Raw genomic sequence first — 25,582 nt, forward strand, 5'->3', positions numbered from 1 at the left:
TGGGGGAATCAGTTACTTTGCATGGCAAAGAGGGACTTTGCAAATTATTGCAATTCATCGGATAACTCTTCATAATATTCTGGAGTATATGCAAATTGCCATCATAAAAACTGGGGCAGCAGACTTTGTGAAAATTAATATTTGTGTAAATCTCAAAACTTTTGGCCACGACTGTATAGTTGAAGTCGGAGGTTTACATACACCTTAGCAAAATACATTTAAACTTCGTATTATTTTATTATTTTTTTATTTATTTTTTTTACAATTCCTGATATTTAGCAATAATTCCGTCTTAGGTCAGTTAGGATCACCACTATATTTTAAGAATGTGAAATGTCAGAATAATAGGAGAGAGAATGATTTATTTCAGCTTTTATTTCTTTCATCACATTCCCAGTGGGTCAGAAGTTTACATACACTCAATTAGTATTTGGTAGCATTGCCTTTAAATTGTTTAACTTTGGTCAAACGTTACGGGTAGCCTTCCACAAGCTTCCCACGATAAGTTGGGTGAATTTCGGCCCATTCCTCCTGACAGAGCTGGTGTAACTGAGTCAGGTTTGTAGGCCTCCTTACTCGCACACGCTTCTTCAGTTCTGCCCACAAATGTTCTATAGGATTGAGGTCAGGGCTTTGTGATGGCCACTCCAATACCTTGACTTTGTTGTCCTTAAGCCATTTTGCCACAACTTTGGAAGTATGCTTGGGGTCATTGTTCATTTGGAAGACCAATTTGCGACCAAGCTTTAACTTCCTGACTGCTGTCTTGAGATGTTGCTTCAATATATCGACATCATTTTCCTCCCTCATGATGCCATCTATTTTGTGAAATGCACCAGTCCCTCCTGCAGCAAAGCACCCCCACAACATGATGCTGCCACCCCCGTGCTTCACGGTTGGGATGGTGTTCTTAAGCTCACAAGCCTCACCCTTTCCTTTTTCCTCCAAACATAACGATGGTCATTATGGCTAAACAGTTCTATTTTTGTTTCATCACACCAGAGGATATTTCTCCAAAAAGTATGATCTTTGTCCCCATGTGCAGTTGCAAACCGTAGTCTGGCTTTTGTATGGCGGTTTTGGAGCAGTGGCTTCTTCCTTGCTGAGCGGCCTTTCAGGTTATGTCGATATAGGACTCGCTTTTACTGTGGATATAGATACTTTTGTACCTTTTTCCTCCAGCATCTTCACAGGGTCCTTTGCTGTTGTTCTGGGATTGATTTGCACTTTTCGCACCAAAGTACGTTCTTCTCTAGGAGACAGAATGCGTCTCATTCCTGAGTGGTATGACGGGTGCCTGGTCCCATGGTGTTTATACTTGCGTACTATTGTTTGTACAGATGAACGTGGTATCTTCAGGCGTTTGGAAATTGCTCCCAAGGATGAACCAGACTTGTGGAGGTCTACAATTTCTTTTCTGAGGTCTTGGCTGATTTCTTTTCATTTTCCCATGAGGTCAAGCAAAGAGGCACTGAGTTTGAAGGTAGGCCTTGAAATATATCCACAGGTACACCTCCAATTCACTCAAATTATGTCAATTAGCCTATCAGAAGCATCTAAAGCCATGACATAATTTTCTGGAATTTACCAAGCTGTTTAAAGGCACAGTCAACTTAGTGTATGTAAGTTTCTGACCCACTGGAATTGTGATACAGTGAATGATAAGTGAAACAATCTGTCTGGAAAAATTACTTGTGTCATGCACAAAGTAGATGTCCTAACCGACTTGCCAAAACTATAGTGTGTTAACAAGAAATATGTGGAGTGGATGAAAAACTAGTTTTAATGACTCCAACCTAAGTGTACGTAAACTTCCGACTTCAACTGTAAATCAGACTCAGTGCTGATCATTGACTTTTAATTGTATTGAACGCTGGGCATGCCAGGCATAATCCCTGAGGCTGTAGGCCTACTAAGCTTTATACATGCATCAACTAGGCTATTATGCCTGCGTTGTGGGATAGGTCGAGCCATGAGAACATGTCCTCTGGTTGGGAGATCCAGCTAGTTCTGAAATAGTTCAACTACATGGAACGGCTTCAAACCTCTCCTCGGGGACCACCAGTCGTTCCATGTAGTTGAACAATTCCAGAACTAGCGCACTTGATTCAATTTATCAACTAGCCTAATCATCAAGCCCTTAAATACTTGAGTCTCCCCTGACGAAGCCAGCACTGTTATTTTTTTCATGCTAAGCAAACCTCTCCAGGCTACAGAGCTTATCCTTTACTTGTTGAATAATTGCCAAAGCAGTATTTAGCCAGAGATATTAGGCTACAATGTTCTCAGAAGAAGGGGTATCATGGTTTTCTGAGCTGATTTTGCACTAAGAGGCTTGTGGTGCTTGCTGCCATTGATACACAGTACTTTGCTAATATCCCTTAAAAAGCCATTCTGGTCACAGACCTTTTGAAGACCACAGCTCCATCTAAATCGTTGGGCTCAGTGCTGATCATTGACTTTTAATTGCAATGAACTCTGGGCATGCCAGGCATGATCCCAGATGCTGTGGGCCTACTTAGCTGTATACATACATCAGCTGGGCTATTATGCCTGCATTGTGGGATAGGCAGAGCCATGAGAACATCTCCTCTGGTTGGGAGATCCAACTAGTTCTGGAATAGTTCAACTACATGGAACGACTGGGGGTCCCCGTGGAAAGGTTTGAAGCCGTTCCTGTAGTTGAACTATTCCAGCAGTCCCTGAGGATAGGTTTTAAAAAGGCTGACCTAGAGCCTAGACATAGCCAGGGGTGTCAAACTCATTCCACGGAGGGCTGAGTTTCTGCGGGGTTTTGGTTTTTCCTTTCAATTAAGACCGAAACAACTACGTGAGGGGAGTTCCTTCATAATTAGTGTCCTTAATTCATCAATCAAGTACAAGGGTGGAATGAAAACCCACAGCCACGTGTCAATCTAGATTAATGACAGCAAGTATGCCTGCAATTCAGCTAGCTAGGGAAAACATGAGGTGAAATAAAATATTGGGATCATTCAAAAATGGGAAAGATAAAGTCCTAATAATTGAAATGGACCTGTGGCTTTCACAAAATAAATTTAAAATCAGTTACTTTGTTGCAGAGTTTAGGTTAATTATTGGAAGTGACAACCTGTCGCGGGGTGAAGATCTATCCAAAACAGTTTGTCCAGAAGATATGCTCTGCTTCTGGGTCGAAATGTCCTTATGCCCATATTTGCAATTGCACCTTAGGGTACTTCAATTGCATTGAAATGGTTTAAAAACGTGCTCCAATCCAGGAATAGAAGGTGATGTTGTACTCCTAATAATCTAGAAGAAAAAGAAACGCACACCTATTTAGGCGAGGTGCTGGCTAGCGGAGTAGAAAACTTAAAAATAAAGGAGAGCCGCACACTCTAGGAGCTCAGATGCAAAAATATTAAATTTACCAACGTTTCCTTTATTTTTAAGTACTCCTAATAATCCCACAACAATTTACGGCAAACGGAGAAGATTGAAATAGGGCTAGTTTTTAATTAAACTTTTCCGTCAGCATGCTAGGCTATAGCTAATGTTAAAGCAGCTCATTAGATTCCATGAAAATGTGTCACTATAGTTGGGGTGAGTAGCTGCCAGAAGTGTTGTGGAATTAAATGGGCTGCTTTGGCATTATCTACCAAGAATGAAGATGAAAAAAGCAGTTAAATAAAAATATTGAAATCTTCTCGATTTGCTGTAAATTCTTGAGGCATAAGAGTACAGCAACACCTTCCATCCCTGGATTGAGGTCCATTTTCATACCATTCCACTTGAAGTTCAGAGGTTCACATATTGGCATTTGGTTGTTTTAACTAGGAGAGTATACTTTCTAGTCAATGTTTTGGCTAGTGAAAATCAGTGCAAATTTAGTGCATTGAAAAAACGATATAAATATATATACTTTAACAAGGTGTTGCAAATGTTGAAGTCTGTATCTCGTTAAATCAGTGGCCAGCTCCCAGTGGTCAGCTACCATGGGGGAAAAAACTAAGAAATAAAAGGCACAATATCCACAAAAATGATTATTTTGGCGAGCAATTTTAATTGTATTTGATAAAGCTCCTAGCTAGCTACCTTCCTATCACCTAACGTTACTGGAGAATGAGTAGGCTATATGGAGTTGCCGCTTGAAACATTTACTGAGACAGCATGGGGATTGGCTACTGTAGCTAGCTGCCTTTACACACGTCTCAGGTAATGTCAGAAGACATTGCATGCATTGGGATGTGGCTCTTAGATAAACTGCACGTGAAGCTTGTTTCAGGTGAATTTCAGTGATGTGTTCGTGACATGAAAATCAGCTACACGCCCAACTCCAGATTAGTTAGCTACATTCATTGGGGAGGTTTGCATCCTGACAATGTGTAGCTAACTAGCCAATGTTACAGAAAAGTACAACGCAAGAGTCACGTTAGCTAGCTAAATGAGATCGGGAAGACCAAACCACAGATGAAATCAATATATTTGACAAAATTGAGCATGACAGTTGTGAAAGCGTTTTTCAACCAAAAATGAATGTGGTCTGGCCAACTACCGTTAGCTAGCTAGATAATTTTGACATGATTGAACAAAACGCTTGCTGCTGAGTAATTCAATTAACTAGTTACTGTTGCTAACTAAACTAGCAAGCTACCACCAAAGTAAAATGGTTGACGTGCTCTTGAATAAGGTCTTAATGTATCCTCAAACTGTAATGTGCCATCTGCAGGCAACAAAAAAACGACCGGAGGGCTGGCTAGCTATATTATCTAGCTAGCTTTTTTTCTTGATAATGTTAGCTATCAAACTAGCTACATTTATCCATCAATGCGCACGCCAAAACAAGACTTCTCGTATCAGTGTGCAGAATGCAGTTGCAGTTGGCTCGCTGCGAATATAACGCTGTAACGTTACACCGTTTAGCTAGCTACAGAAATGTAAATGCGCTCATACCATTTATTTGCATCTAGCTAGATATATAGTTAAAGAAATCGCGAGATGATTCAATCGACGAATTAGCTAGCTAGCCACAATAACGGGTTAGCTAACTGGCCCATCTCCTCCCCCAGAATTATAATCTGTAATTTCACAATTTGTACAGTCATAAAGTCACGTGCTCACAAAACACGGTTTTATGTTCGAAGTTAATAAATATTGCAATAGCATGAGGCATACTTTACCAAAAACAACGTTTAAATGTCGTTATGCTGTCAATCCCGTAATAGGGTTATTCCCCGTTTAATCCAACCGCAACTGTAGAATTCCCATCTAAAATGTAGCATTATCGTGTTTTCGAAACCTTGTGATCTGAAGCATTATTGCACAAAATCGCTTGCAAAACGTTATCGCCGAGATTATTTGTCCATTTTTCCCGTTTCTCTCTCTTTTCTTTAACAGTGGAGTATGTCCCCTTTCCCCTTTGTTCTGTAATCCAGTAAAATTGAAAGTCATTCGCCTCCGCTAATCCCAGCCCAACTCAACAACAGCATCTATTGGCTGTAATTTACATATAGGATTAAGCAACCTCTGGGAAACCATGGGGGGGACTACCTCAATGGGGGAAACTCGTCCGGAGAAGGACGTGATGCGACAAACAAACAGGATATTTCACTTTTCAGATTTAAACCTCTGGTAAAAACAAATATACCAGTCAGCATTAAACATTTTACTAAATAGCTTTACAAAACATTTAGACTAGACTGCACCGAAATTACTCTTAGCACGAATTGACTAATATAATAATAATAATATTTATTATAGCGGACAATGTATTAATTGACAGGTTAATAATGTTGGTGAATTATTGGTATTGACTCTCTACAATAGTGAAAAAGGGAACACCTAAATAATGCATTAGGATAGCAATACAATACCTCTGTATGATATCAAGAGTTTAATTGTGAACTATTTTGGTCAGCCACCTGAGCAGTGCCATAACTGTCCCTATGCATGTGATCCTGCTCGCTTTATTGGTTACATTGGCCAAGTACATAAATCATGAATAGCAGTTTACTTTGCCCCTAGTGTTCGAGAGCAGTATTTTACTCTATCAGGTCCCACTTGTAGAAATACATTTCTGGAAACCTTCAAACCATTTGTTGCTACACTTTTTTCACCCCCTCACTTCACAGCCTCTATTTTGGAAAATGTTCCATGAATGATATATATCACTTCCACAAGTGAGCCAAATTGTTTACACAGTCAGCAGTGGGAGCTTAGTGTTTGGTGTGTGCTAATGTGCAACAGTATTTATTTGTGAGTGATTGTACTTAAAGGTTAATAAGTGTTCAATAAAGGCATAACAAAACTTCAGAAAAGACCATCAAATGTCCACTTGAAATAAAACACCACAATCCTTTTCCCACATTGTTAATATTTAATGACTCAATCTCAGAAATCATTACAGCAATAAAGGGTATGAAGTGTTTCCCATCTGAAAAAAGGCAATATACATTTTCCAATGACAGTTTGTAGCTTCAGTTTCGCTGAGCGAGGGCCAGCCCAACACTTTGTCCATGCAATGTCAATCCCAAGTCTCACATTCCACATTACTCACATCAAGATAATGTTCTCCCAAAGACAGTCTGCATTTCAAATCGCACGCTATTCCCTATATTGTGCACTACTTTTGATCAGTGCCAAAAAGTAGTGCACTATATAAGGAATAGGGTGCCATTTGAGACATAACCAGAATGTCAACCAATATCCCGTAAATACAGTAATGGACTACACTTAGTATTTCCCTGTTGGCTTGTTAAATGGAGATAATATCATTTGGAAGACCATAATGTATCAATTCTGTACGTTATGATTAGGATTTGTTTAAACGTCATCCAGATGTGTGTTCTTCAACCAAGGGAGGGAGCAGTTACAGTAGGGTTGTGTCATAAATGGCACTATATTTCCTATATATTTCACTACTTTTGACCAGGGTCCATAGGGCTCTGGTCAGAAGTAGTGCACTATATTGGGAACAGGGTGCCATTTGGGATACATCCTAGAACATTCCATTGTTTGGATTGTGCTCCAAACAGCCCTCGAGTGGCCTACTGTAATCAAAGCACAAAGTGATCCCATGGCATGGTCAAATGTCTTTAGATAAATGATCAACAATAAGAAGTTAATACTGGTATTTTTTTAAACCCCTGTTTACGGAAACACTACAAAGTGGTACGGTTTCCCACTATCTAGTGAAGCCATAGTGAAATTAATGGATAACTCAGTTCAAATTAGTAAACCATTAAACTGATAGCTATTTGGTGCAAATACGGCGCCGAGTTGGATTGGTTCAGTTGTCTAAATACACGTTTACAGTATGCACAATTCTGATAATGCAGCTATTTTACAACATCAGCCAAAATCCAGCAGCATAACCGTTTCATTCACGTTCGCTACAGAGCAAGAGTCCTTGAACATGGAGGAGCTTGAGAAAATTGTTCTGAACGTAAATGGCCAAATCAAATCAGCTACAGTACTCTAAGAAGGTTCAAAAGCAGTGTGGCAAATAAATAACAAAAAGTGGTGGATTGAGGCCAAATTCTTCTTCTTTGCTTTCAATCAGACACCAGAGTCATTCCATTCTCTGGAGTCACAATTAGTAATTCACAAAAGAGTTTCTCATGAGTTGTAGGGTCATGATCTCTAATAAACTACCATAAAAGGTTCTCCCATGTCCAATACCATCCTTGGAGGTAGTCTGCAGGGTAGGTATCAGTTTACAAAGGTCGTACCGATTTATTATTCACCTCCATGTCCATTTTACAGTATCTTTGATCTGTCTTAAGATTGGCTAATGGGTGATTTTATTTTTTGCAACAGATGAAATGTACATATTGAGAGTCATTGTTTTGGTAGTCATTGTTTTGGTAGTAACTGTAAACAGAAAATGGCATCTGGAGTCCAATGGAGTGCTAGTCCCAAGTCTTAACATCGTAGTGACTTATTTTTCTTTTAAAATGTAGCTATGCATTTCCCAAATTCAAGATGGGCTCTTCTTCTCCTATATTAGTGTTGTTCCTGGGGAGGAAGCCATGACGTTGAAGAAGAAAAAGTTCAAATAATCTATCAAATACATATGTCAGAATATTAATTTAGGGCACAGATGAAATGGAGATTCTCTATTGGAGCATGCTTTTAAGTCTAGAACGGGTAGGCAACCCTGTTCCTGGAGTGCCGCAGGATTTTGTTCCAATTAGGCACCACTCCTGACAAACTGAGCTAATTGATCAGTTCAGTGATGGTCTAAATTCAACACACCTGGTCTTCTAGGCCAGTTAAATCAAAAACATGAAGTGCTTGTGGCACTCCAGGACCAGGGCTGCCTACCCCTGGTCTAGAACTAGGCTTTATCTGTGTTCGGTAAACCAGCCATTAATGTTGTATTTATGTAACTCACTGTGGGAATGGCAACAAAGAATATAAAAGTGCAGCATGCATTAAGTATCTCTAGACAGTGAGTCTATATTTAACTGATCTATGGAGCTAAGATAAATGTAATTGATGTGACATAACATGTGTGATTGATATAGGAGGTGTGGTATATGGCCAATATACCACGGCTAAGGGCTGTTCTTATGCACGACGCAACATGCAACATACCTGCTGGATACAGCCCTTAGCCGTGGTATATTGGCCATATAACACAAACCCCTGAGGTGCCTTATTGCTATTATAAACTATTACCAGCATAATTAGAACAGTAAACAAGTCATTCTGCATCATACAAGATATACCACGGCTTTCAGCCAATCAGCATCCAAAACCCAACCTATCCAGTTTATAATGATGAATTAATACCTACATCTTGAGTAAAGGAAGAATCCTGTTGATAAATCCCATTGGCTGAATTTGCACCACCATGCACCTGAAAGAGAATCATGAAAGAAAACAGCTTGTCAAGCAACTGGTGCATTTTACATTACTCAAACTCGTATATGCTGACTTTTGTATCGAACTACCTACGGTACCACTTTATATTAAATGGATACTTCAGGATTTTGGCAATGACACCTTTTATCTACTTCCCCAGAGTCAGATGAACTCGTGGATACCATTATTGTGTCTGTGTCCAGTAAGAAAAAAGTTAGTTTCGCGAGCCAATGCTAACTAGCGTTAGCACAATGACTGTAAGTCTGAGTATCTCAAATCAAATAAAAAAAATCTAAATCAAACTTTATTTGCCACGTACAACAAGAATACAACAAGTGTAGACTTTACTGTGAAATGATTACTTACAAGCCCTTAACCAACAGTGCAGTTCAAGAAGAAAATATTTACAAAGTAGGCTAAAATAAAAAGTAACACAGCATCTGCTAGCGACTTCCAGTCATTGCGCTAACGCTAGTTAACAATTGCGCTAGCGCTAGTTAGCAACTTCCTTGTCAAAGTCCTGAAGTATCCGTTAAAGTATCACTAAAACCATGTATTTACGGATTTTACGTTTTAGTTACAAAAGGCAGGTACAGTGTAATTACAGTGTTGTTAGTTAGTACTTTATTACATGGTACATAGACTGATACCGGTTTGCCGTAATGTTTTTCATTTGCTAATCAAACTCAGTTGCGGGGCCTGCACACACATTGCAGCAATTGCCAAAAACAGAATGCGACCTAACTGCTGGTAAGATTTTTTGACTTCATTCATTTTTGCCAACAGATGGCTAACCTTTGTTTAACCAGCTAAACAGCTGGTATTAGCGAAAATGTGTTTGGAGTTACCATTCTATCTAATAGGCTATGTTATAGTTTACACTTCCTCGTCCAATTATAAAAAACGATCTACCAAATCTATTAATTTTAAAATGTTGATTACTTCTCCTTGCCATTCAATTGATGATAAGACAAGACATGTAAAACATATATTTTTTTGCTAATATATGATGGGTTCCATGGGTCGCCGATTTGCCTGGGCAGGGATCCCTGTGCAAGAAAAGGTTGAAGACCCCTGAAGTCGACTCTTTTTCTAAATTGCCACTATCAACAAAATCAGTCATGGAAAAGACAAAACAAGTACTAGCTAGAGCTGATCCTGGGCTTGTTTACCTGGGTCTTGTCTGGGTGCGTGCGCATGGCTTGCACCAGCTGGTCCACTTCCTGGTTGTGCTCCAGGGCTCCCCTCAGGGCCTCCTCGGTGCTCAGGAGCCGCTGGCGCAGACGGGTCACCTCCGAGTCCAGAGCCGACGGGTCCAGCATAGAGTAGCGCCGGTGGTCTGGGGACGAGCCCCTCTCCCTGCCCTGAGAACACACACATATCACGTGTAGGAATCAACTGGGTGTTCATTAGGCACCAAAATAAAGAAAATGGATTGAAACAGGAAGGGTCTGCCTTGTCTTTTATAGTGTGCCCTAATGAACAACACTGTTTAGGTATTAAAGCCCTTCCTGGAAAAATGTGGAGGGTTACATCTATCATTGCTAGATCTGCCTTTAGTATAAATACAGGGAGGACATTGTTTTTTAAAATCATATAGAATACAGACAAGAATGAAACAATAGCCATGTACTGTATCCACTTTGAATAAGAAACATGAAACGATTATAATCTTAATCAAGTAGACTTTTCTACTGCTAGACCAGCTTTCATCTGTGTGTGAATAGAAAACACAACAAACAACAAAAGTTTCTTAGTGCACACCGGAGCAAAACGTTTTGCAGCGAAAACAAGCATTCCTCACGGTTTCGGCCTGTTTACTTTAATTTGGTTGCAAGTGAATAACCCTGGGTTGATGGACACATGATGTGCTTCAAGACGGGCGGAGCCAGCAATGTGATCGACATCTCCCAGAACCCCCTCCCTCTCACCAGCAGGAGCAGTTTGTCTCTCAGGGTCTTGATGTCATCCTGGAGTTTCTGCTCCTTCACCCTCCATTCCGCCTTGTGCACCTCTCGGCTCAGGTCTCGGTCCAGGCCAAGCGAGTGGCGAGGGGAGTCCAGCAGTAACACCCTCAGCTCGTTCAGACTCCTGAAACAAGAGGACAATACAGTAAAGAATACCATTAAGATTTACCCTTGCCTTCCTGATTCAGGTTAGCCTGGTCCCAGACCTGATTGTGCTCTTGCCAACTCCAATGCTGTCATTGGCATGACAATTCCATAAGGAGTTGGCAAGAGAGCAGAAAGAGACTGGCACCCAGGCTAGATCAAGAGTTGTTTCATCATCAATGACCCAAACCTATCGACGATACAGGGAACATGCTTTATTGAGCTGTGCTAATAAAAGCGTATATATATATACAGTACCAGTCAAACGTTTGGACACATCAAGGGTTTTTCTTTATTTTGACTATTTTCTACATTGTACAATAATAGTGAAGACATATAAACTATGAAATAACACATGGACTCATGTAGTAACCAAAAAAGTGTTAAACAAATGAAAGTATATTTTAGATTCTTCAAATTAGCCACCCTTTGCCTTGATGACAGCTTTGCACAATCTTGACATTCTCTCAACCAGCTTCACCTGGAATGCTTTTCCAACAGTCTTGAAGGAGTTCCCACATATGCTGAGCACTTGTTGGCTGCTTTTGCATTTGAGCCAATCAGTTGTGTTGTGACAAGGTAGGGTTGGGTATACAGAAGATAGCCCTATTTGGTAAAAGACCAAGTCCATATTGGGCAAGAACAGCTGAAATAAGCAAAGAGAAACAACAGTCCATCATTACTTTAAGACATGAAGGTCAGTCAATGCGGATAATTTCAAGAACTTTGAGTGCAATCGCAAAAACCATCAAGCGCTATGATGAAACTGGCTCTCAAGGAAGACCCAGAGTTACCTCTGCTGTAGAGGATAAGTTCATTAGAGTTACCAGCCTCAGGTTACACCCCAAATAAATGCTTCACAGAGTTCAAGTAACATACACATCTCAACATCTACTGTTCGGAGGAGACTGCGTGAATCAGGCCTTCATGGTAGAATTGCTGTAAAGAAACCACTACTAAAGGACACCAATAAGAAGAAGAGACTTGCTTGGGCCAAGAAACACGAGCAATGGACATTAGATCGGTGGAAATCTGTCCTTTGGTCTGATGAGTCCAAATTTGAGATTGTTGGTTCCAACCGCCATGTCTTTGTAAGATGCAGAGTAGGTGAATGGATGATCTCCGCATGTGTGGTTCCCACCGTGAAGCAATGAGGAGGAGGTGTGATGGTGTTTTGCTGGTGACACTGTCAGTGATTTATTTAGAATTCAAGGCACACTTAACCAGCATGGCTACCACAGCATTCTGCAGCGATACGCCATCCCATCTGGTTTGCGCATTGGGGGACTACTATTTGTTTTTCAACAGAACAATAACCCAAAACACACCTCCAGGCTGTGTAATGGCTATTTTACCAAGAAGGAGAGTGATGGAGTGCTGCATCAGATGACCTGGCCTCCACAATCACCTGACCTCAACCCAATTGAGATGGCTTTGGATGAGTTGGACCGCAGAGTGAAGGAAAAGCAGCCAACAAGTGCTCAGCATATGTGGGAACTCCTTGAAGACTGTTGGAAAAGCATTCCTCATGAAGCTGGTTGAGAGAATGCCAAGAGTATGTAAAGCTGTCAAGGAAAAGGGTGGCTACTTTGAATAATAACATTTGTTTAACACTTTTTTGGTTACTACATGATTCCATATGTGTTATTTCATAGTTTGGATGTCTTCACTACTATTCTACAATGTAGAAAATAGCAAAAATTATGAAAAACCCTTGAATTAATAGGTGCATCCAAACTTTTGACTGGTACTGTATATACAAACAAAAGTATGTGGACACCCCTTCAAATTAGTGGATTTGGCTATTTCAGCCACACATTTTTCTGACAGGTGTATAAAATCGAGCACACAGCCATGCAATCTCCATAGACAAACATTGTAGAATGGTCTCACTGAAGAGCTCAGTGACTATCAACGTTGCACCATTATAGAATGTCACCTTTCCAACATGTCAGTGTGCTCAAATTTCTACACTGCTAGAGCTGCCCCAGTCAACAATAACTGCTGTTATTGTGAATTGGAAACGTCTAGGAGCAACAACGGCTCAGCCGCAAAGTGGTAGGCCACACAAGTTCATAGAACGGGACTGCCGAGTGCTGAAGTGTGTAGCACGTAAAAATAGTCTGTCCTCGGTTCCAAACTGCCTCTGGAAGCAATGTCAGCACAAGAACTGTTCGTCGGGAGCATCATGAAATGGGTTTCCATGGTAGAACAGCCGCACACAAGCCATTGCCAAGCGTCGGCCAAGCGTCGGCCTGAGTGGTGTAAAGCTCGCCGCCATTGGGCTCTGGAGCAGTGGAAACGTGTTCTCTGAAGTGATGAATCACGCTTCACCATCTGGCAGTCTGACGAACAAATCTGGGTTTGGCGGATGCCAGGAGAACGCTACCTGTCCCAATGCATAGTGCCAATTGTAAAGTTGGGTGGAGGAGGAATAATGGTCTGGGGCTGTTTTTCATGGTTCGGGCTAGGCCCCTTAGTTCCATTGAAGGGAAATCTTAACACTACAGCAAATAGATATTATTTTTTATCCATGAAAGGCAGGTGCCACAGTCAAATACTGCAAACTTAGGTGACCGAAGAGTCACTGAGGTACCTCATGTTGCGTTATTGTCTTTTTAATTCATTTTAGCTTATATTTCCAGGCCTAAATTTACTAAGTGCTGTGTGTAATCTCGCTAAACACCTTAGAGTAACATAGAATTCTCAACCATGACAATGCATTGATTTGAAGGGTAAAAAGGCCTTTTGGCCCTACTTTTAATCAGGTTAATTATCTCCATTACCTTAACAGCTTTTAACCTAAGTAGGTTGATCCTCATAAAACAGATGTCTAGTGTACATCTAGTGACTGCATATCACAAAGACGAGTTGCGACTGTTTCGTCAGTCTTTGAAAATGCAAGATTCTAGAAGAAAATTCTGTATATCTAAAGAGTGGGGGCGGTTTCACATGCTTTATCCATCATCTCATCTCCTTCAGAGGAATGTAAGTTCTTTCTTGTAGCAGTGGGTGGGCTGCTGTGAAAATTCTGCGCTGTGGTGGAAAATCAAGTGTTCTCTCTCTTTCTCTCTCTCTCTGTCAAATTACCTCTCCTTCTTCAGTAACTCCTGGCTAATGACGACCAGCTGTCCCGATGCATCATGGGACTTCTTGGTCATGGACTCGAGGTCGGCCTCCAGGCGTATCTTCTCCTTGACCAGGGTGTCAGCCTTCTTCTCACCTGAGCGAACTTTGCCCTCCAAGGCTGGTGGACCAAGACAGGTTAGAGAAGGATTTAGAGTTAAATGTTTAGTTTGGACCAAACAGTGCTGCAGTGTCGGAGCTTCAAATATGTATATTCAAAAAAGGATATGTATATTCAGTTGCCAGTCAGTGACATTTTTTATAAAAGTTTCATAATTCAGGGATTCTTTTTTTTTTTACATGCAATATGTTTGAGTGAACATTCAATCTCAGGCAACCAAATACTTACTGTACATGTAGTTGATAAAGACTGAATGTGTCGTATTTGTCAAGACATTCATAGAGTGCAAAATATCATAAATAGAAGAGATTACATACGCACAGAGCAGGTTCTGGATATCAAATAATGTTAAAGGGATACTTTGGGATGAACTTGTAGATAACATTTTCATGTCTCGGTGTCCAGTATGAAGGAAGTTGGAGGTAGTTTCGCGAGCCAATGCTAACTAGCGTTAGCACAATTACTAGAAGTCTGAGTGTCTTGTGCATTGCCAAAATCCCACGGTATTCCTTTAACTAAAACTTAATTCAATGCTCCCATGGGAGTTTATTTGACAACGTTTTGACCACTCAAATCTTCATTAGTTGTAGCAGCATAATTTACCAGTTATCTGTGATTTGAGGGCATCAAACTGTGACGTGAGAGTGGAGACCTCTTTTTCTCTTTTCGTCAGGTTCTCCATAGTTTCTGAAAGAAACGTGAAACCACCATTGGTCAAAAACATTGGAATCTAACTATGCAATGTCCTCAAAGTACAATCAAAAGCCTACAGAGGTCTGACATTTGAAATACTTTACTATAACACAGGTTTGTTTTAAGGGTCTTTAAAACCATTCTCATTTACATAAAAATATGTGTACAGTAACAACACAACCTAAATAACTAGGTTAACATTTACGATACCTTCAACATTCTGTTTTAGCTTAATCTTCTCCTCTGAGATGTCATTATTTTCTATAACCTGAGTGGGAGACAGAATGGAGAGTTAAAAAGCAAATCCATGACAACTCCGTGCTTCATTTGTTTATTGAGGGCAAAGATGTGGAAACACACAAGGAAGTAGAAATGCATGGATATCATGTGGAAGTGATATTATTTACTCGTGTAAAGAGTGTTTCTAGAAAGTGCTCTCTAATACTGACTGTGAAAAGTAGCTAGCATTAGATCACATGAATAGGGGCTTTAGTTCCACTCTAAGCGCAACCTTAGTTCATTTTATAGTTGGGTCAAAGGACTCTAATCTCATATGGACCACAGCATAGCATCTACAACTAATGCTACCACAGCTATCCCCTGGAGGACTCACGTTGGCATCTTGTGGCATGTGGTGGTCATCCTGCACCGCCTGCAGTCGGTTCTCAGTCACCCTCAGCTTTTCCTCCAGGCTGTGGAGCTCGGCCCGACTCTGGGCCTCAGCTTTCTGCAGGGCCTCATAATCCACCATCTTCTTCTCAGCCAGCTCAAGGCACTCCCGGAGCTCATCCTGGGCCCCGTCTTTCTCTCCCTGCAGCCTCTCCACCTCGCCCACCCTCAGCTGTGCCTTCTGGAGCTCCTCCCGGGCATCTCTCAGCTCCAGGGTCAGCTGGTTGCTCCTGGCCTCCGTCTGGGCCTGGTTCTTCCCGTTCTGGCTGCTCTCGCCCAGCTGGTCCTTGGCGTCCTGCAGGCGGGAGCGCAGATCCTCACGTTCCTTGGCCAGCACAGCCGCCTCGATCTCGTGCCTGGCCTTGAGGTTCTCCAGCTCCAACTGGTGCTCCATGCGCAGACTTTCCATGGTGGTCCTCAGCTCCTGAGGGTCCTGCTCTTGGCCCTCGGCCGAGCCGTTCTGGCTGGATAGCGAGGTCTTCAGGTCCTCCAGAGAGCGCTGGTGGTCGTTGACCAGGGTGTCCAGCCTGACCTTGAGGAGAGGAGGGGATACACGATTATTAATACTAAAAGACACACCCATGCACACACACAGAGTAAAAGAGAGAAAAGGAGAATGAGAGAGGCCAAATTGTTGGTGTGAGGAAGATGAAAGATTACATTTTAATATAAAAATAAAAGAGAACAGTGCCTCTCACCTTCCAGTTGTCCATCATCTCCATGTTCTCTGTCATGGCCTGCTGGACTCTCTGCTTCAAATCGATGATCTCCTGGCTCTGTTTGTCCACCGTGGCTTTTAGTCTGTTTGTCTCCTCCTGGCCTGCCGCCACTGCCGCCTCATACTTCTCCCTCAGCTGGCTGCTCTCCTTGTGGTGCTCCCGACCCGCTGTCAGGAGCTGCTCCCGGAGCAGGAAGGTCTCCGACTGGGCCACCGGCCCCTGGGTGGCGTACCCGTCCTCGGCTGTGTTGGGGTGAGAGTCTGGGTCCCTGAGCTGGACCTGGAGCTCCTCGATCTCTGCCTGCCGCAGGGCCAGCTCCTCCTCCAGCTGCATTACGTGGCTCTTCTCCTCAACTGTGCTTTGCTGTGGAGGGAGAGAGAGAGCACTTCATTGCTGTAACATGGTTTGTCATTAACGAAACCGACATGGGTGTCTTTCCCGTAGCGTGGTGATGTCATTCCAGGATTACATCATTCAAGCATAAATCGTTTCGATAAAATGCTTGACTAGAGCATGCATGCCAAAGAAAAATAGGCATATTGAGAATCATATAAGCGTACAAACTGGGCCTGTAGAATACAGATGAAATTCCTTGGTTTGAGGAAATCCTTTGTTCACAGATATAAAAAAACAAGTAGAGCTTTTAAATCAGCAAGTGCAGTGCAACATATGAGATGAAGTTTGTAAGGAAAATGAAAGGGAAAGCAAGCCATTCTCTGCAGGTTTCTCACTCTACAAGCCAGGCAGAAGCACAAAGCCCATAGCAAACCCCAGACATAACACTACACATAGATAGGCAATCACTAGGAGCACACATAGTAATTAAAGTGTGACATTTACAAACATCCAATTAAAATGACTGAACTCCATGTTTGACTGAGCAGACCTGATGGCACGCAGTGCATAGTATGTTAATGTGGCCATTGAGAGAAACGCAACTCTAAAGTTGATCGGTTTCTAGGAAAAGGAGTTAACAGAAAGTTCCCTAATAGCATTCAGACAATAATTAAGTCCAAGAAAAATGCAAGATTGACTGTGCAAGATCCACGTCGTCAACAATAGACAATTGAGAATCAAACAGTTTAGATAGCTTAGCAGATGAGCAGAGCCGAACGAAACGACGAGTCCATTTTGTTTCACCTTGGTTCTTTTATCCAACCTCAAGGGTGCCGCATCAAGACTGCGTCTTCCCTGTAGGAAAAGCAGTATATTTGTAGCTCTATATAACATTCATGACCCAACAGTGCTGTCTAAGTACTTAGCCTTGTGTCTCACCACAAAACGATTGTATAGTTATACACTCAGTGGACAGTTTATTAGGTACACCCATTTATACTGAACAAAAATATAAACGCAACATGTAAAGTGTTCGTCCCATGTTTCATGAGCTGAAATAAAATATCCCAGAAATGTTCCATAATCAGAAAAGCTTATTTCTCTCAAGTTTTGTGTACAAATTTGTTTACATCCCTGTTATTGAGCATTTCTCCTTTGCCAAGTTAATCCATCCACAGGTGTGGCATATCAACAAGATGATTAAACAGCATGATCATTACACAGGTGCACCTTGTGCTTGGGACAATAAAAGGCCACTCTAAAATGTGCAATTATGTCACCCAACAAAATGCCATAGATGTCTTAAGTTTTACAGGAGGATGTAATTGGCATTCTGACTGCAGGAATATCCACCAGAGCTGTTGCCATAGAATTGAATGTTAATTTCTTTACCATAAGCCGCCTCCGTCAATTTAGAGAATTTGTCAGTAAATTAATTTTGTCAGGCCTCATAACCGCAGACCATGTGTAACCACGCAAGCCCAGTACCTCCACATCCGGCTTCTTCACCTGCGGGATCATCTGAGACTAGCCACCCGGACAGCTGATGAAACAGAGAAGTATTTCTGTCTGTAATAAATCCTTTTTGGGAAAAACAAATTCTGATTAGCTGGGCCTGGCTCCCCAGTGGGTGGGCCTAAGCCCTCCCAGGCCCACCCATAGCTGCACCCCTGCCCAGTAATGTGAAATCCATAGATTAGGGCCTAATAAATGTATTTAAATTTACTAATTTCCTTAAATTAAATAGTTGAAGCTGTTGCATTTATATTTTTGTTCAGTATAGTACTGGGTCGGACCCCCCTTTGCATCCAGAACAGCCAGAATCCTTTGGGGCATGGAAACGTTGCTCAATTGGTATCTAGGGACCTTACGTGTGCCAGGAAAACATTCCCCACACCATTGCACCACTGCCACCAGTCTGTACTGTTGAAATCAGGCATGATGGGGCCATGGACGAATGCTGCTTACGCAAAATTCTGACTCTGCCATCAGCATGACGAACCGGGATTCGTCGGACCAGGCAATGTTTTTCCACTCCTCAATTGTCCAGTGTTGGTGATCACGTGCCCACTGGAGCCACTTATTTTTATTTTAGGCTGATAGGAGTGGAACCCGGTGTGGTCGTCTGCTGCAATAGACCATTCGTGACATTGATCGACAAGTTGTGCATTCCGAGATGCCACTCTACACACCACTGTTGTACTCTGACGTTATGTTTGTGTTTGTGGCCCACCTGTTGGCTTACATGATTCTTGCCATTCTCCTTCGACCTCTCATCAACGGCTGTTTTCACCCACAGGAGTGCCGTTGACTGGATGTTTTTTTGTTTGTTGCACCATTCTCGGTAAACCCTAGACAGTGTTGTGCGTTTTTAAGGCCGGCCGTTTCTGAGATGTTGGAACCGGCGTGCCTGGCATCGACGATCATACCACGCCCAAAGTCGTTTAGGTCACTCCTTTTGCCCATTCTAACGTTCAACGAACAGTAACTGAATGCCTCGATGCTTGTCTGCTTGCTTTATATAGCAAGCCACGGCCATGTGACTCACTGTAGGAGCAAACCATTATCATGAACAGGGTAGTGTACCTAATAAACTGTGTGTATATTATATATAGTATATATAACTGTATAAGATAACATTTTGGTCCTCAGCAGAACTCAATGGAAGTGTGACATTTGTGCTAATTCTAATGCAAAATTATGACCTCAACAGTGGAAACAAAGCTGACTACAGCTGACAACCGCTCCAGCAGTGCACCCTGAGAAATCTAACAAGATTTTGCGAGTGAGCACCAAAAGGAACGTGGAAAAAGTGATCGCTGCAGATGAGAGTTGAAAACTCGAGACTACCTCCAGGGCCGAGTGAGTGGTCTCCAACACTCCGACACTCTACAGCTGATGGGAAACCGAGTAGGAGTGGGGCTGAGAGCCAAGGGAGATTAGATAGAGGCTGTGTCTCAGGCACCCTATTTCCTTATAGAGTGCACTGCTTTGAACAGGGCTCATATGGCTCTGGTCAAAAGTAGTGCACAATAGGGAATAGGGTGTCATTAGAGACGCAGCCAGAGAGAGAGGGAGTGGTTTTCCCATTACGATGACTTACATTTCTGATAGCAGAAAAATTTGAACATAATTTGTGCAATAGAGACCATGAGGACAATTCAATTAGGGGGATTTAACAGAGTTGACTAATACAGATCTAGTATTCCACAACTTATATACATGTAGCATCATGTTGTTTTCTCAATTCTTATACCAGAATTCATTAATTAAATAATTGATTCAGGTAACACTTATGCAATTTGTTTCTCTCAACATGAAACCTAATGTCATGTTCTATGCATCTGTACAGAGCATCCTTGGCATCCTTGATACATAAATCAGAGCAATGGCACCACATTCTGATTGTAGTCTATGCCGTTTGATGACGTAACTGACATAGTATTTTCTGTATGAGTGACTGAGTTTGGGGACCTTTGGAGACAGGTGCTGGACAGGAATGACAAGGACTTGTGTTCAAGTCCCACTGCAAACAAAACAAAAGATACAATGGAAAAGCGCAAAGTAAAATGGATACAGGCAGGAGCTCTAGGCTGGGCTAGCTTTTCCATTTACCCGCTTCACCTCTAATTCTTTCTGAAGCTTTTCTGCTCTCGACTTTTCGAGGAACAGATTCTGCTCAAGTTGCCGAATACGGGCATGCTCCAATTTCGTCTGAGTCTACAGAGAGGGAGAGAGAAAGGAGAGAGACAGGAGGTGGAAAAAAAGACATAGAAGGACAGAAACCTGTACAGGTTGAAGAGACGTGTGAAATACACATCACATGGGATTCTCTGTAACAGCAGTCAACAGATTGAAGGATGAGACATTTTACAGACAGAAACACTGAAAATGTGAAATGTCCCTCTGTCTGTCTTTGCTCACTTACTGTTTGACTCGCTATATGTTTGGCACAGCCTTTTGGTCACTCTAACATAACTGTTGTTATTAGCCTACTAGACTTTAATTAACAGCTTTCACATTGCACTATAGGAAGAGCCAAATTTGATCACTTTTGCTAAAGTAATCTTATAAACACACATTCTCATCCCTTCAAAACACATTTATCAAACTGTTTATCTAAGCTTTTTACCAAATGGTAGACAAATACCTCAAGGTCTCCTTTGGTGATGGACTCCTCCTCCACTCTGAACTGAAGGTCTTCCACTTTCCTGTAATAACACGTCGGCCACTAGGTGTCAGGGAAGTGCCACAGAAGAGCATCACAACCCGACAAAGGCTTTCATTCAAAGCAATTTACAGTAGTGACTGCATACATTTTTGGCATTCATATTTGAGTCCTGTGGAAATTGAATCCAACGACCTTGGCTTTGCTAGCGCCACTCTTACCAACTGTGCCACAGGAACACACCTGGGTCAAATATATATGGTCAGTGCTTGAAGTGGAACGAAATAGGGTGACACCATTTTGGGTGACAGTACTCATATTAGAGCAAATGTTCTTTAAAAGGTGCCGATACTCCAGCAGTAGAAAATTTGAGTCGGATTCAGTACTCTGTACAGGAAAGCATTGGCCCACTTCAAAACCTGCATACAGTATGTAAATTCAATCTCTTGAAGTACACTTGATTGAGCATGACCAGTGCAATGGAACCAATGGAATAGTCCCCAAAGTGCAAAATCCTCCCACCTTGAAAACTGGACATGCTAAATCAAGCTCACTTCAAGTATGTGAAAGTGTTTGACATATACGTATTTGGCCCAGGTCTGATCACAGTACAGACAACCATGGATGCCTCTCAAATGGCTCCCTATATACCTTATTCACAGCTGAACGTTCCATAGACGGCTAGTGCTGCTAGTAGGTTGGGAGATTATACCGTTTATGATTTTCAATACTGTTTTTTGGGGGGGGGGGGGGGGGGGCACGTGCTACGCCGCAGCTTATAACTATGAGTTAAATATAACTATACTGAACAAAAAAATAAAGGCAACATGCAACAATTTCAAAGATTTTACTGAGTTATGGTTCAAATGAAGAAATCAGTCAATTGAAATAAATTCATTAGGCCCTAATCTATGGATTTCACAAGACTGGGAATACAGATATGCATCTGTTGGTCACAGATACCTTTAAAAAATGGGCCTCACAATGGGCCTCAGGATCTCGTCACGGTATTTCTGTGCATTCAAATTGCCATCGATAAAATGCAATTGTGTTCATTGTCTGTAGCTTATGTCTGCCCATACCATAACCCCACCACCACCACAAGGCACTCAGTTCACAATGTTGACATCAGCAAACCGCTCACCCACATGATGCCATGCACGTGGTTTGCATTTGGGAGGCCAGTTGGACATACTGCCAAATTCGCCAGATTCTCTAAAAACGACGTTTGAGGCGGCTTATGGTAGAGAAATTAACATGAAATTCTCTGGCAACAGCTCTGGTGGACATTCCTGCAGTCAGTATGCCAATTGCACGCTCCCTCAAAACTTGAGACATCTGTGGCATTGTGCTGTGTGACAAAACTGCACATTTTAGAGTGGCCTTTTATTGTCCCCAGCACAAGGGGCACTGTGTAATGATCATGCTATTTAATCAGCTTCTTGATATGCCACACCTGTCAGGTGGATGGATTATCTTGGCAAAAGAGAAATGCTCACTAGCAGGGATGTAAACTAATTTGTGCACAACATTTTAGAGAAATAAGCTTTTTGTGTATATGGAACATTTCTGGGATCTTTTATTTCAGCTCATAAAACATGGGAGCAACACTATACATGTTGCGTTTATATTTTTGTTCAGTGTATAAGAAACCTAAGATGCTATGCATTTGGTTTGCTAACTTGCTAGCTAAGTGGCTAGATGTCAAGATCAAGCTTCTTGGTTACAGCAAAGACATTCAATCCCCTCCTGGACAAAGATCCCTGTTGACTAAACAGTTTTGTGCACATTCGGTAATACCATTTACCGCGGTATGGTACAGAAACAGTATGAACATCTGGATACCGCCTAACCCTAGCGGCTAGCTAATAAACGGTTGTGTCTTTCAAGAACAGAGCATATGACAATGACAATGAGCTAGAAATGTTCTTCTTAGTACCCCAAATGGATTCTGTTTTTAGAGTATAGGTGTGCAAGAGTTTTTAATCTACAGGTCACAGGAAGGTTTTTGCATTGGTTTCAATGGCCAAGATGTGAATAAGGTCTAAGGCAATAATAATATCCTGTTGTCATATTTTTATTTTATTTTATGACAACAGGATATTGAATAGGGATACCTACAGTGGGGAGAACAAGTATTTGATACACTGGCGATTTTACAGGTTTTCCTACTTACAAAGCATGTAGAGGTCTGTCATTTTTATCATGGGTACACTTCAACTGTGAGAGACGGAATCTAAAACAAAAATCCAGAAAATCACATTGTATGATTTTTAAGTAATTAATTTGCATTTTATTGCATGACATAAGTATTTGATCACCTACCAACCAGTAAGAATTCCAGCTCTCACAGACCTGTTAGTTTTTCTTTAAGAAGCCCTCCTTCCAATCCAAATGATCCCAGTATTACTCTCCTATAAGGTAATAAAGGATGTAAATGGATGGCTAAGCTCCTTCATATGGAGTAAACGCAAGCCAAGGCTTAAGATGGCAATATTGCAGCTGCCAAGTTCTATGGGGGGCTTGGATCTGCCCAATATCAGGTTCTATCAGTGGTGTGCCCACCTATGTTATATTTCTGATTGGATCACAAACGATGACTCCTCTATTTGGTTAGACATTGAGACTTCTCTTTCAAAATACCCCTTAAAGGATCTTTTATTTTTCAGAAGTTTCAAGTCTGTAGAAGATCACTGCAATAATCCTATTACACTTAACACACTCAAGGTTTGGAGGTCAGTTCAGCGCTTCCTGGGAAGGTCCAAACTAACCTCTGCTCTTACCCCAATTCTTAACAACCCAGATTTTGGTCCAGGATTGCTGGATGCTGGCTTTAACTCTTGGCTTAATAAGGGCATACGCAGACTAAATGACTTATTTGCTGATAAGATTCTATTGTCATTTGAGCAGATGGTGGAGAAATACCGACTCCCAAAGCAGGACTTTTTCCGCTTCCTACAAGTAAGACATTATATTGTGAAGAGCACCACCTTAATTGGTAATCCTGATATGTCTGTCATTGAGAGAATGCTTTTTTTTCCACAAAGGAAAATGTCTGTAAGTCTGTTTTATGATGCTTTAAGGTCCTTTCCTGCTGTCGACACACGGAGGGTGAAACAAGTGTGGGAGAAAGAATTGTCTGTGACTATTGACGAAGAGATGTGGGAGGACATTTGGAGATATGCAAAAACAATATCTATATGTAATCGTACTAGAGCAATCCAATTAAGAATAATACACCGATTGCATATATCCCCAAATCGCAGACATGCCTTTAGCCCCTCTTCCTCTTCTCCTCAGTGTCTTAAATGCAAAACTGATACAGGCACCCTAACACATTGTTTATGGTCATGTACCAAAATACAAAGATACTGGTCTGGTGTTCTGCAAGAAATTGAAAAGATCCTAGGGGTTGATCTAGAATTGGACCCAGTTTCTTTACTGTTGGGTCTCCCTAGTAGGCATGTTACTTCTGTGAGTAAGAGGAGGCTTTACAACATCCTTACCTTTGCTGCAAGGAAAAACATCCTTTTACGGTGGATTAGTGATAAGGTTCCTTCTATTAAAGATTGGCATAAGATACTTTTTGAATGGGTGCCTCTGGAATATCTGACATGTACATTGCATTCTAAAACAGATCAGTTCTACAAAGTGTGGGAACACTATCTAAATTACCTAGAACCTGAGGTATCAGCTATTATGCTGCAAGGATTCTCTTAGAATGGTGGTGATCTATGTATTCAGAATTACACTGTATGTTCCATGTGTGGAACCTAACTTCTTAGTTTAAACAGAGCTTTTTTGTTTAATTTCTGTTTGTAAGTTTGTTTAAAATGTATGTATTGAGAGACGCAATGATGGGGATAGGGTGAGAGAAGCGGGGATAGGAAAATGGTGTGCGTATGTGTGTATATGTGTATGTATATATGTATGCGCAGGTATGTGTAGGCGAGTGCCGTTTTTTGTTGTTGTTTTTTTTGCCTTGTCTCTGTTGTTGTATCTCTTTAATATGGGTGAAAATTGTGAAACTCCAATAAAAATACTGTTAAAAAAAAAAGAAGCCCTCCTGTTCTCCACTCATTACCTGTATTAACTGCACCTGTTTGAACTCGTTACCTGTATAAAAGACACCTGTCCACACACTCAATCAAACAGACTCCAACCTCTCCACAATGGCCAAGACCAGAGAGCTGTGTAAGGACATCAGGGCTAGAATTGTAGACCTGCACAAGGCTGGGATGAGCTACAGGACAATAGGCAAGCAGCTTGGTGAGAAGGCAACAACTGTTGGCGCAATTATTAGAAAATGGAAGAAGTTCAAGATGACGGTCAATCACCCTCGGTCTGGGGCTCCATGCAAGATCTCACCTCGTGGGGCATCAATGATCATGAGGAAGGTGAGGGATCAGCCCAGAACTACACGGCAGGACCTGGTCAATGACCTGAAGAGAGCTGGGACCACAGTCTCAAAGAAAAACCATTAGTAACACACTACGCCGTCATGGATTAAAATCCTGCAGCGCATGCAAGGTCCCCCTGCTCAAGCTAGCGCATGTCCAGGCCCGTCTGAAGTTTGCCAATTACCATCTGGATGATCCAGAGGAGGAATGGGAGAAGGTCATGTGGTCTGATGAGACAAAAATAGAGCTTTTTGGTCTAAACTCCACTCGCCGTGTTTGGAGGAAGAAGAAGGATGAGTACAACCCCAAGAACACCATCCCAACCGTGAAGCATGGAGGTGGAAACATCATTCTTTGGGGATGCTTTTCTGCAAAGGGGACAGGACGACTGCACC

The 25,582-nt window shown here is 41.7% G+C and overlaps 2 protein-coding genes across 8 annotated transcripts in view; both read right to left on the reverse strand.

The window, feature by feature from the left end:
* The window catches only part of gtf2ird1 (GTF2I repeat domain containing 1), a 43,923-nt gene extending 38,443 nt beyond the window's left edge, over positions 1 to 5,480 (reverse strand). For both annotated transcript variants that reach the window (XM_071339300.1, XM_071339299.1), the window contains exon 1: positions 5,157 to 5,480. The gene's annotated coding sequence lies outside the window, so the exon portion shown is untranslated. The remainder of the gene's footprint in view (positions 1 to 5,156) is intronic.
* An 852-nt stretch (positions 5,481 to 6,332) lies between these two features.
* clip2 (CAP-GLY domain containing linker protein 2) overlaps positions 6,333 to 25,582 on the reverse strand; it is a 68,824-nt gene continuing 49,574 nt past the window's right edge. The window contains exons 8-19 of one of the 6 annotated variants that reach the window (XM_071339286.1): positions 20,770 to 20,830; positions 20,244 to 20,339; positions 17,424 to 17,474; positions 16,263 to 16,646; positions 15,509 to 16,096; positions 15,106 to 15,163; positions 14,806 to 14,889; positions 14,046 to 14,202; positions 10,776 to 10,935; positions 10,017 to 10,208; positions 8,777 to 8,839; positions 6,333 to 7,992 (exon numbers count right to left, since the gene is read on the reverse strand). In XM_071339286.1, coding sequence (XP_071195387.1) covers positions 7,981 to 7,992; positions 8,777 to 8,839; positions 10,017 to 10,208; positions 10,776 to 10,935; positions 14,046 to 14,202; positions 14,806 to 14,889; positions 15,106 to 15,163; positions 15,509 to 16,096; positions 16,263 to 16,646; positions 17,424 to 17,474; positions 20,244 to 20,339; positions 20,770 to 20,830 — 1,906 coding nt within the window. In that variant the 3' untranslated portion in view covers positions 6,333 to 7,980. The other 5 variants (XM_071339285.1, XM_071339289.1, XM_071339288.1 and 2 more) reach the window with 5 other exon arrangements.

The sequence above is a fragment of the Salvelinus alpinus genome, chromosome 13 (assembly GCF_045679555.1).
Source record: "Salvelinus alpinus chromosome 13, SLU_Salpinus.1, whole genome shotgun sequence".
In the NCBI taxonomy this organism is placed as follows: Eukaryota; Metazoa; Chordata; class Actinopteri; order Salmoniformes; family Salmonidae; genus Salvelinus; species Salvelinus alpinus.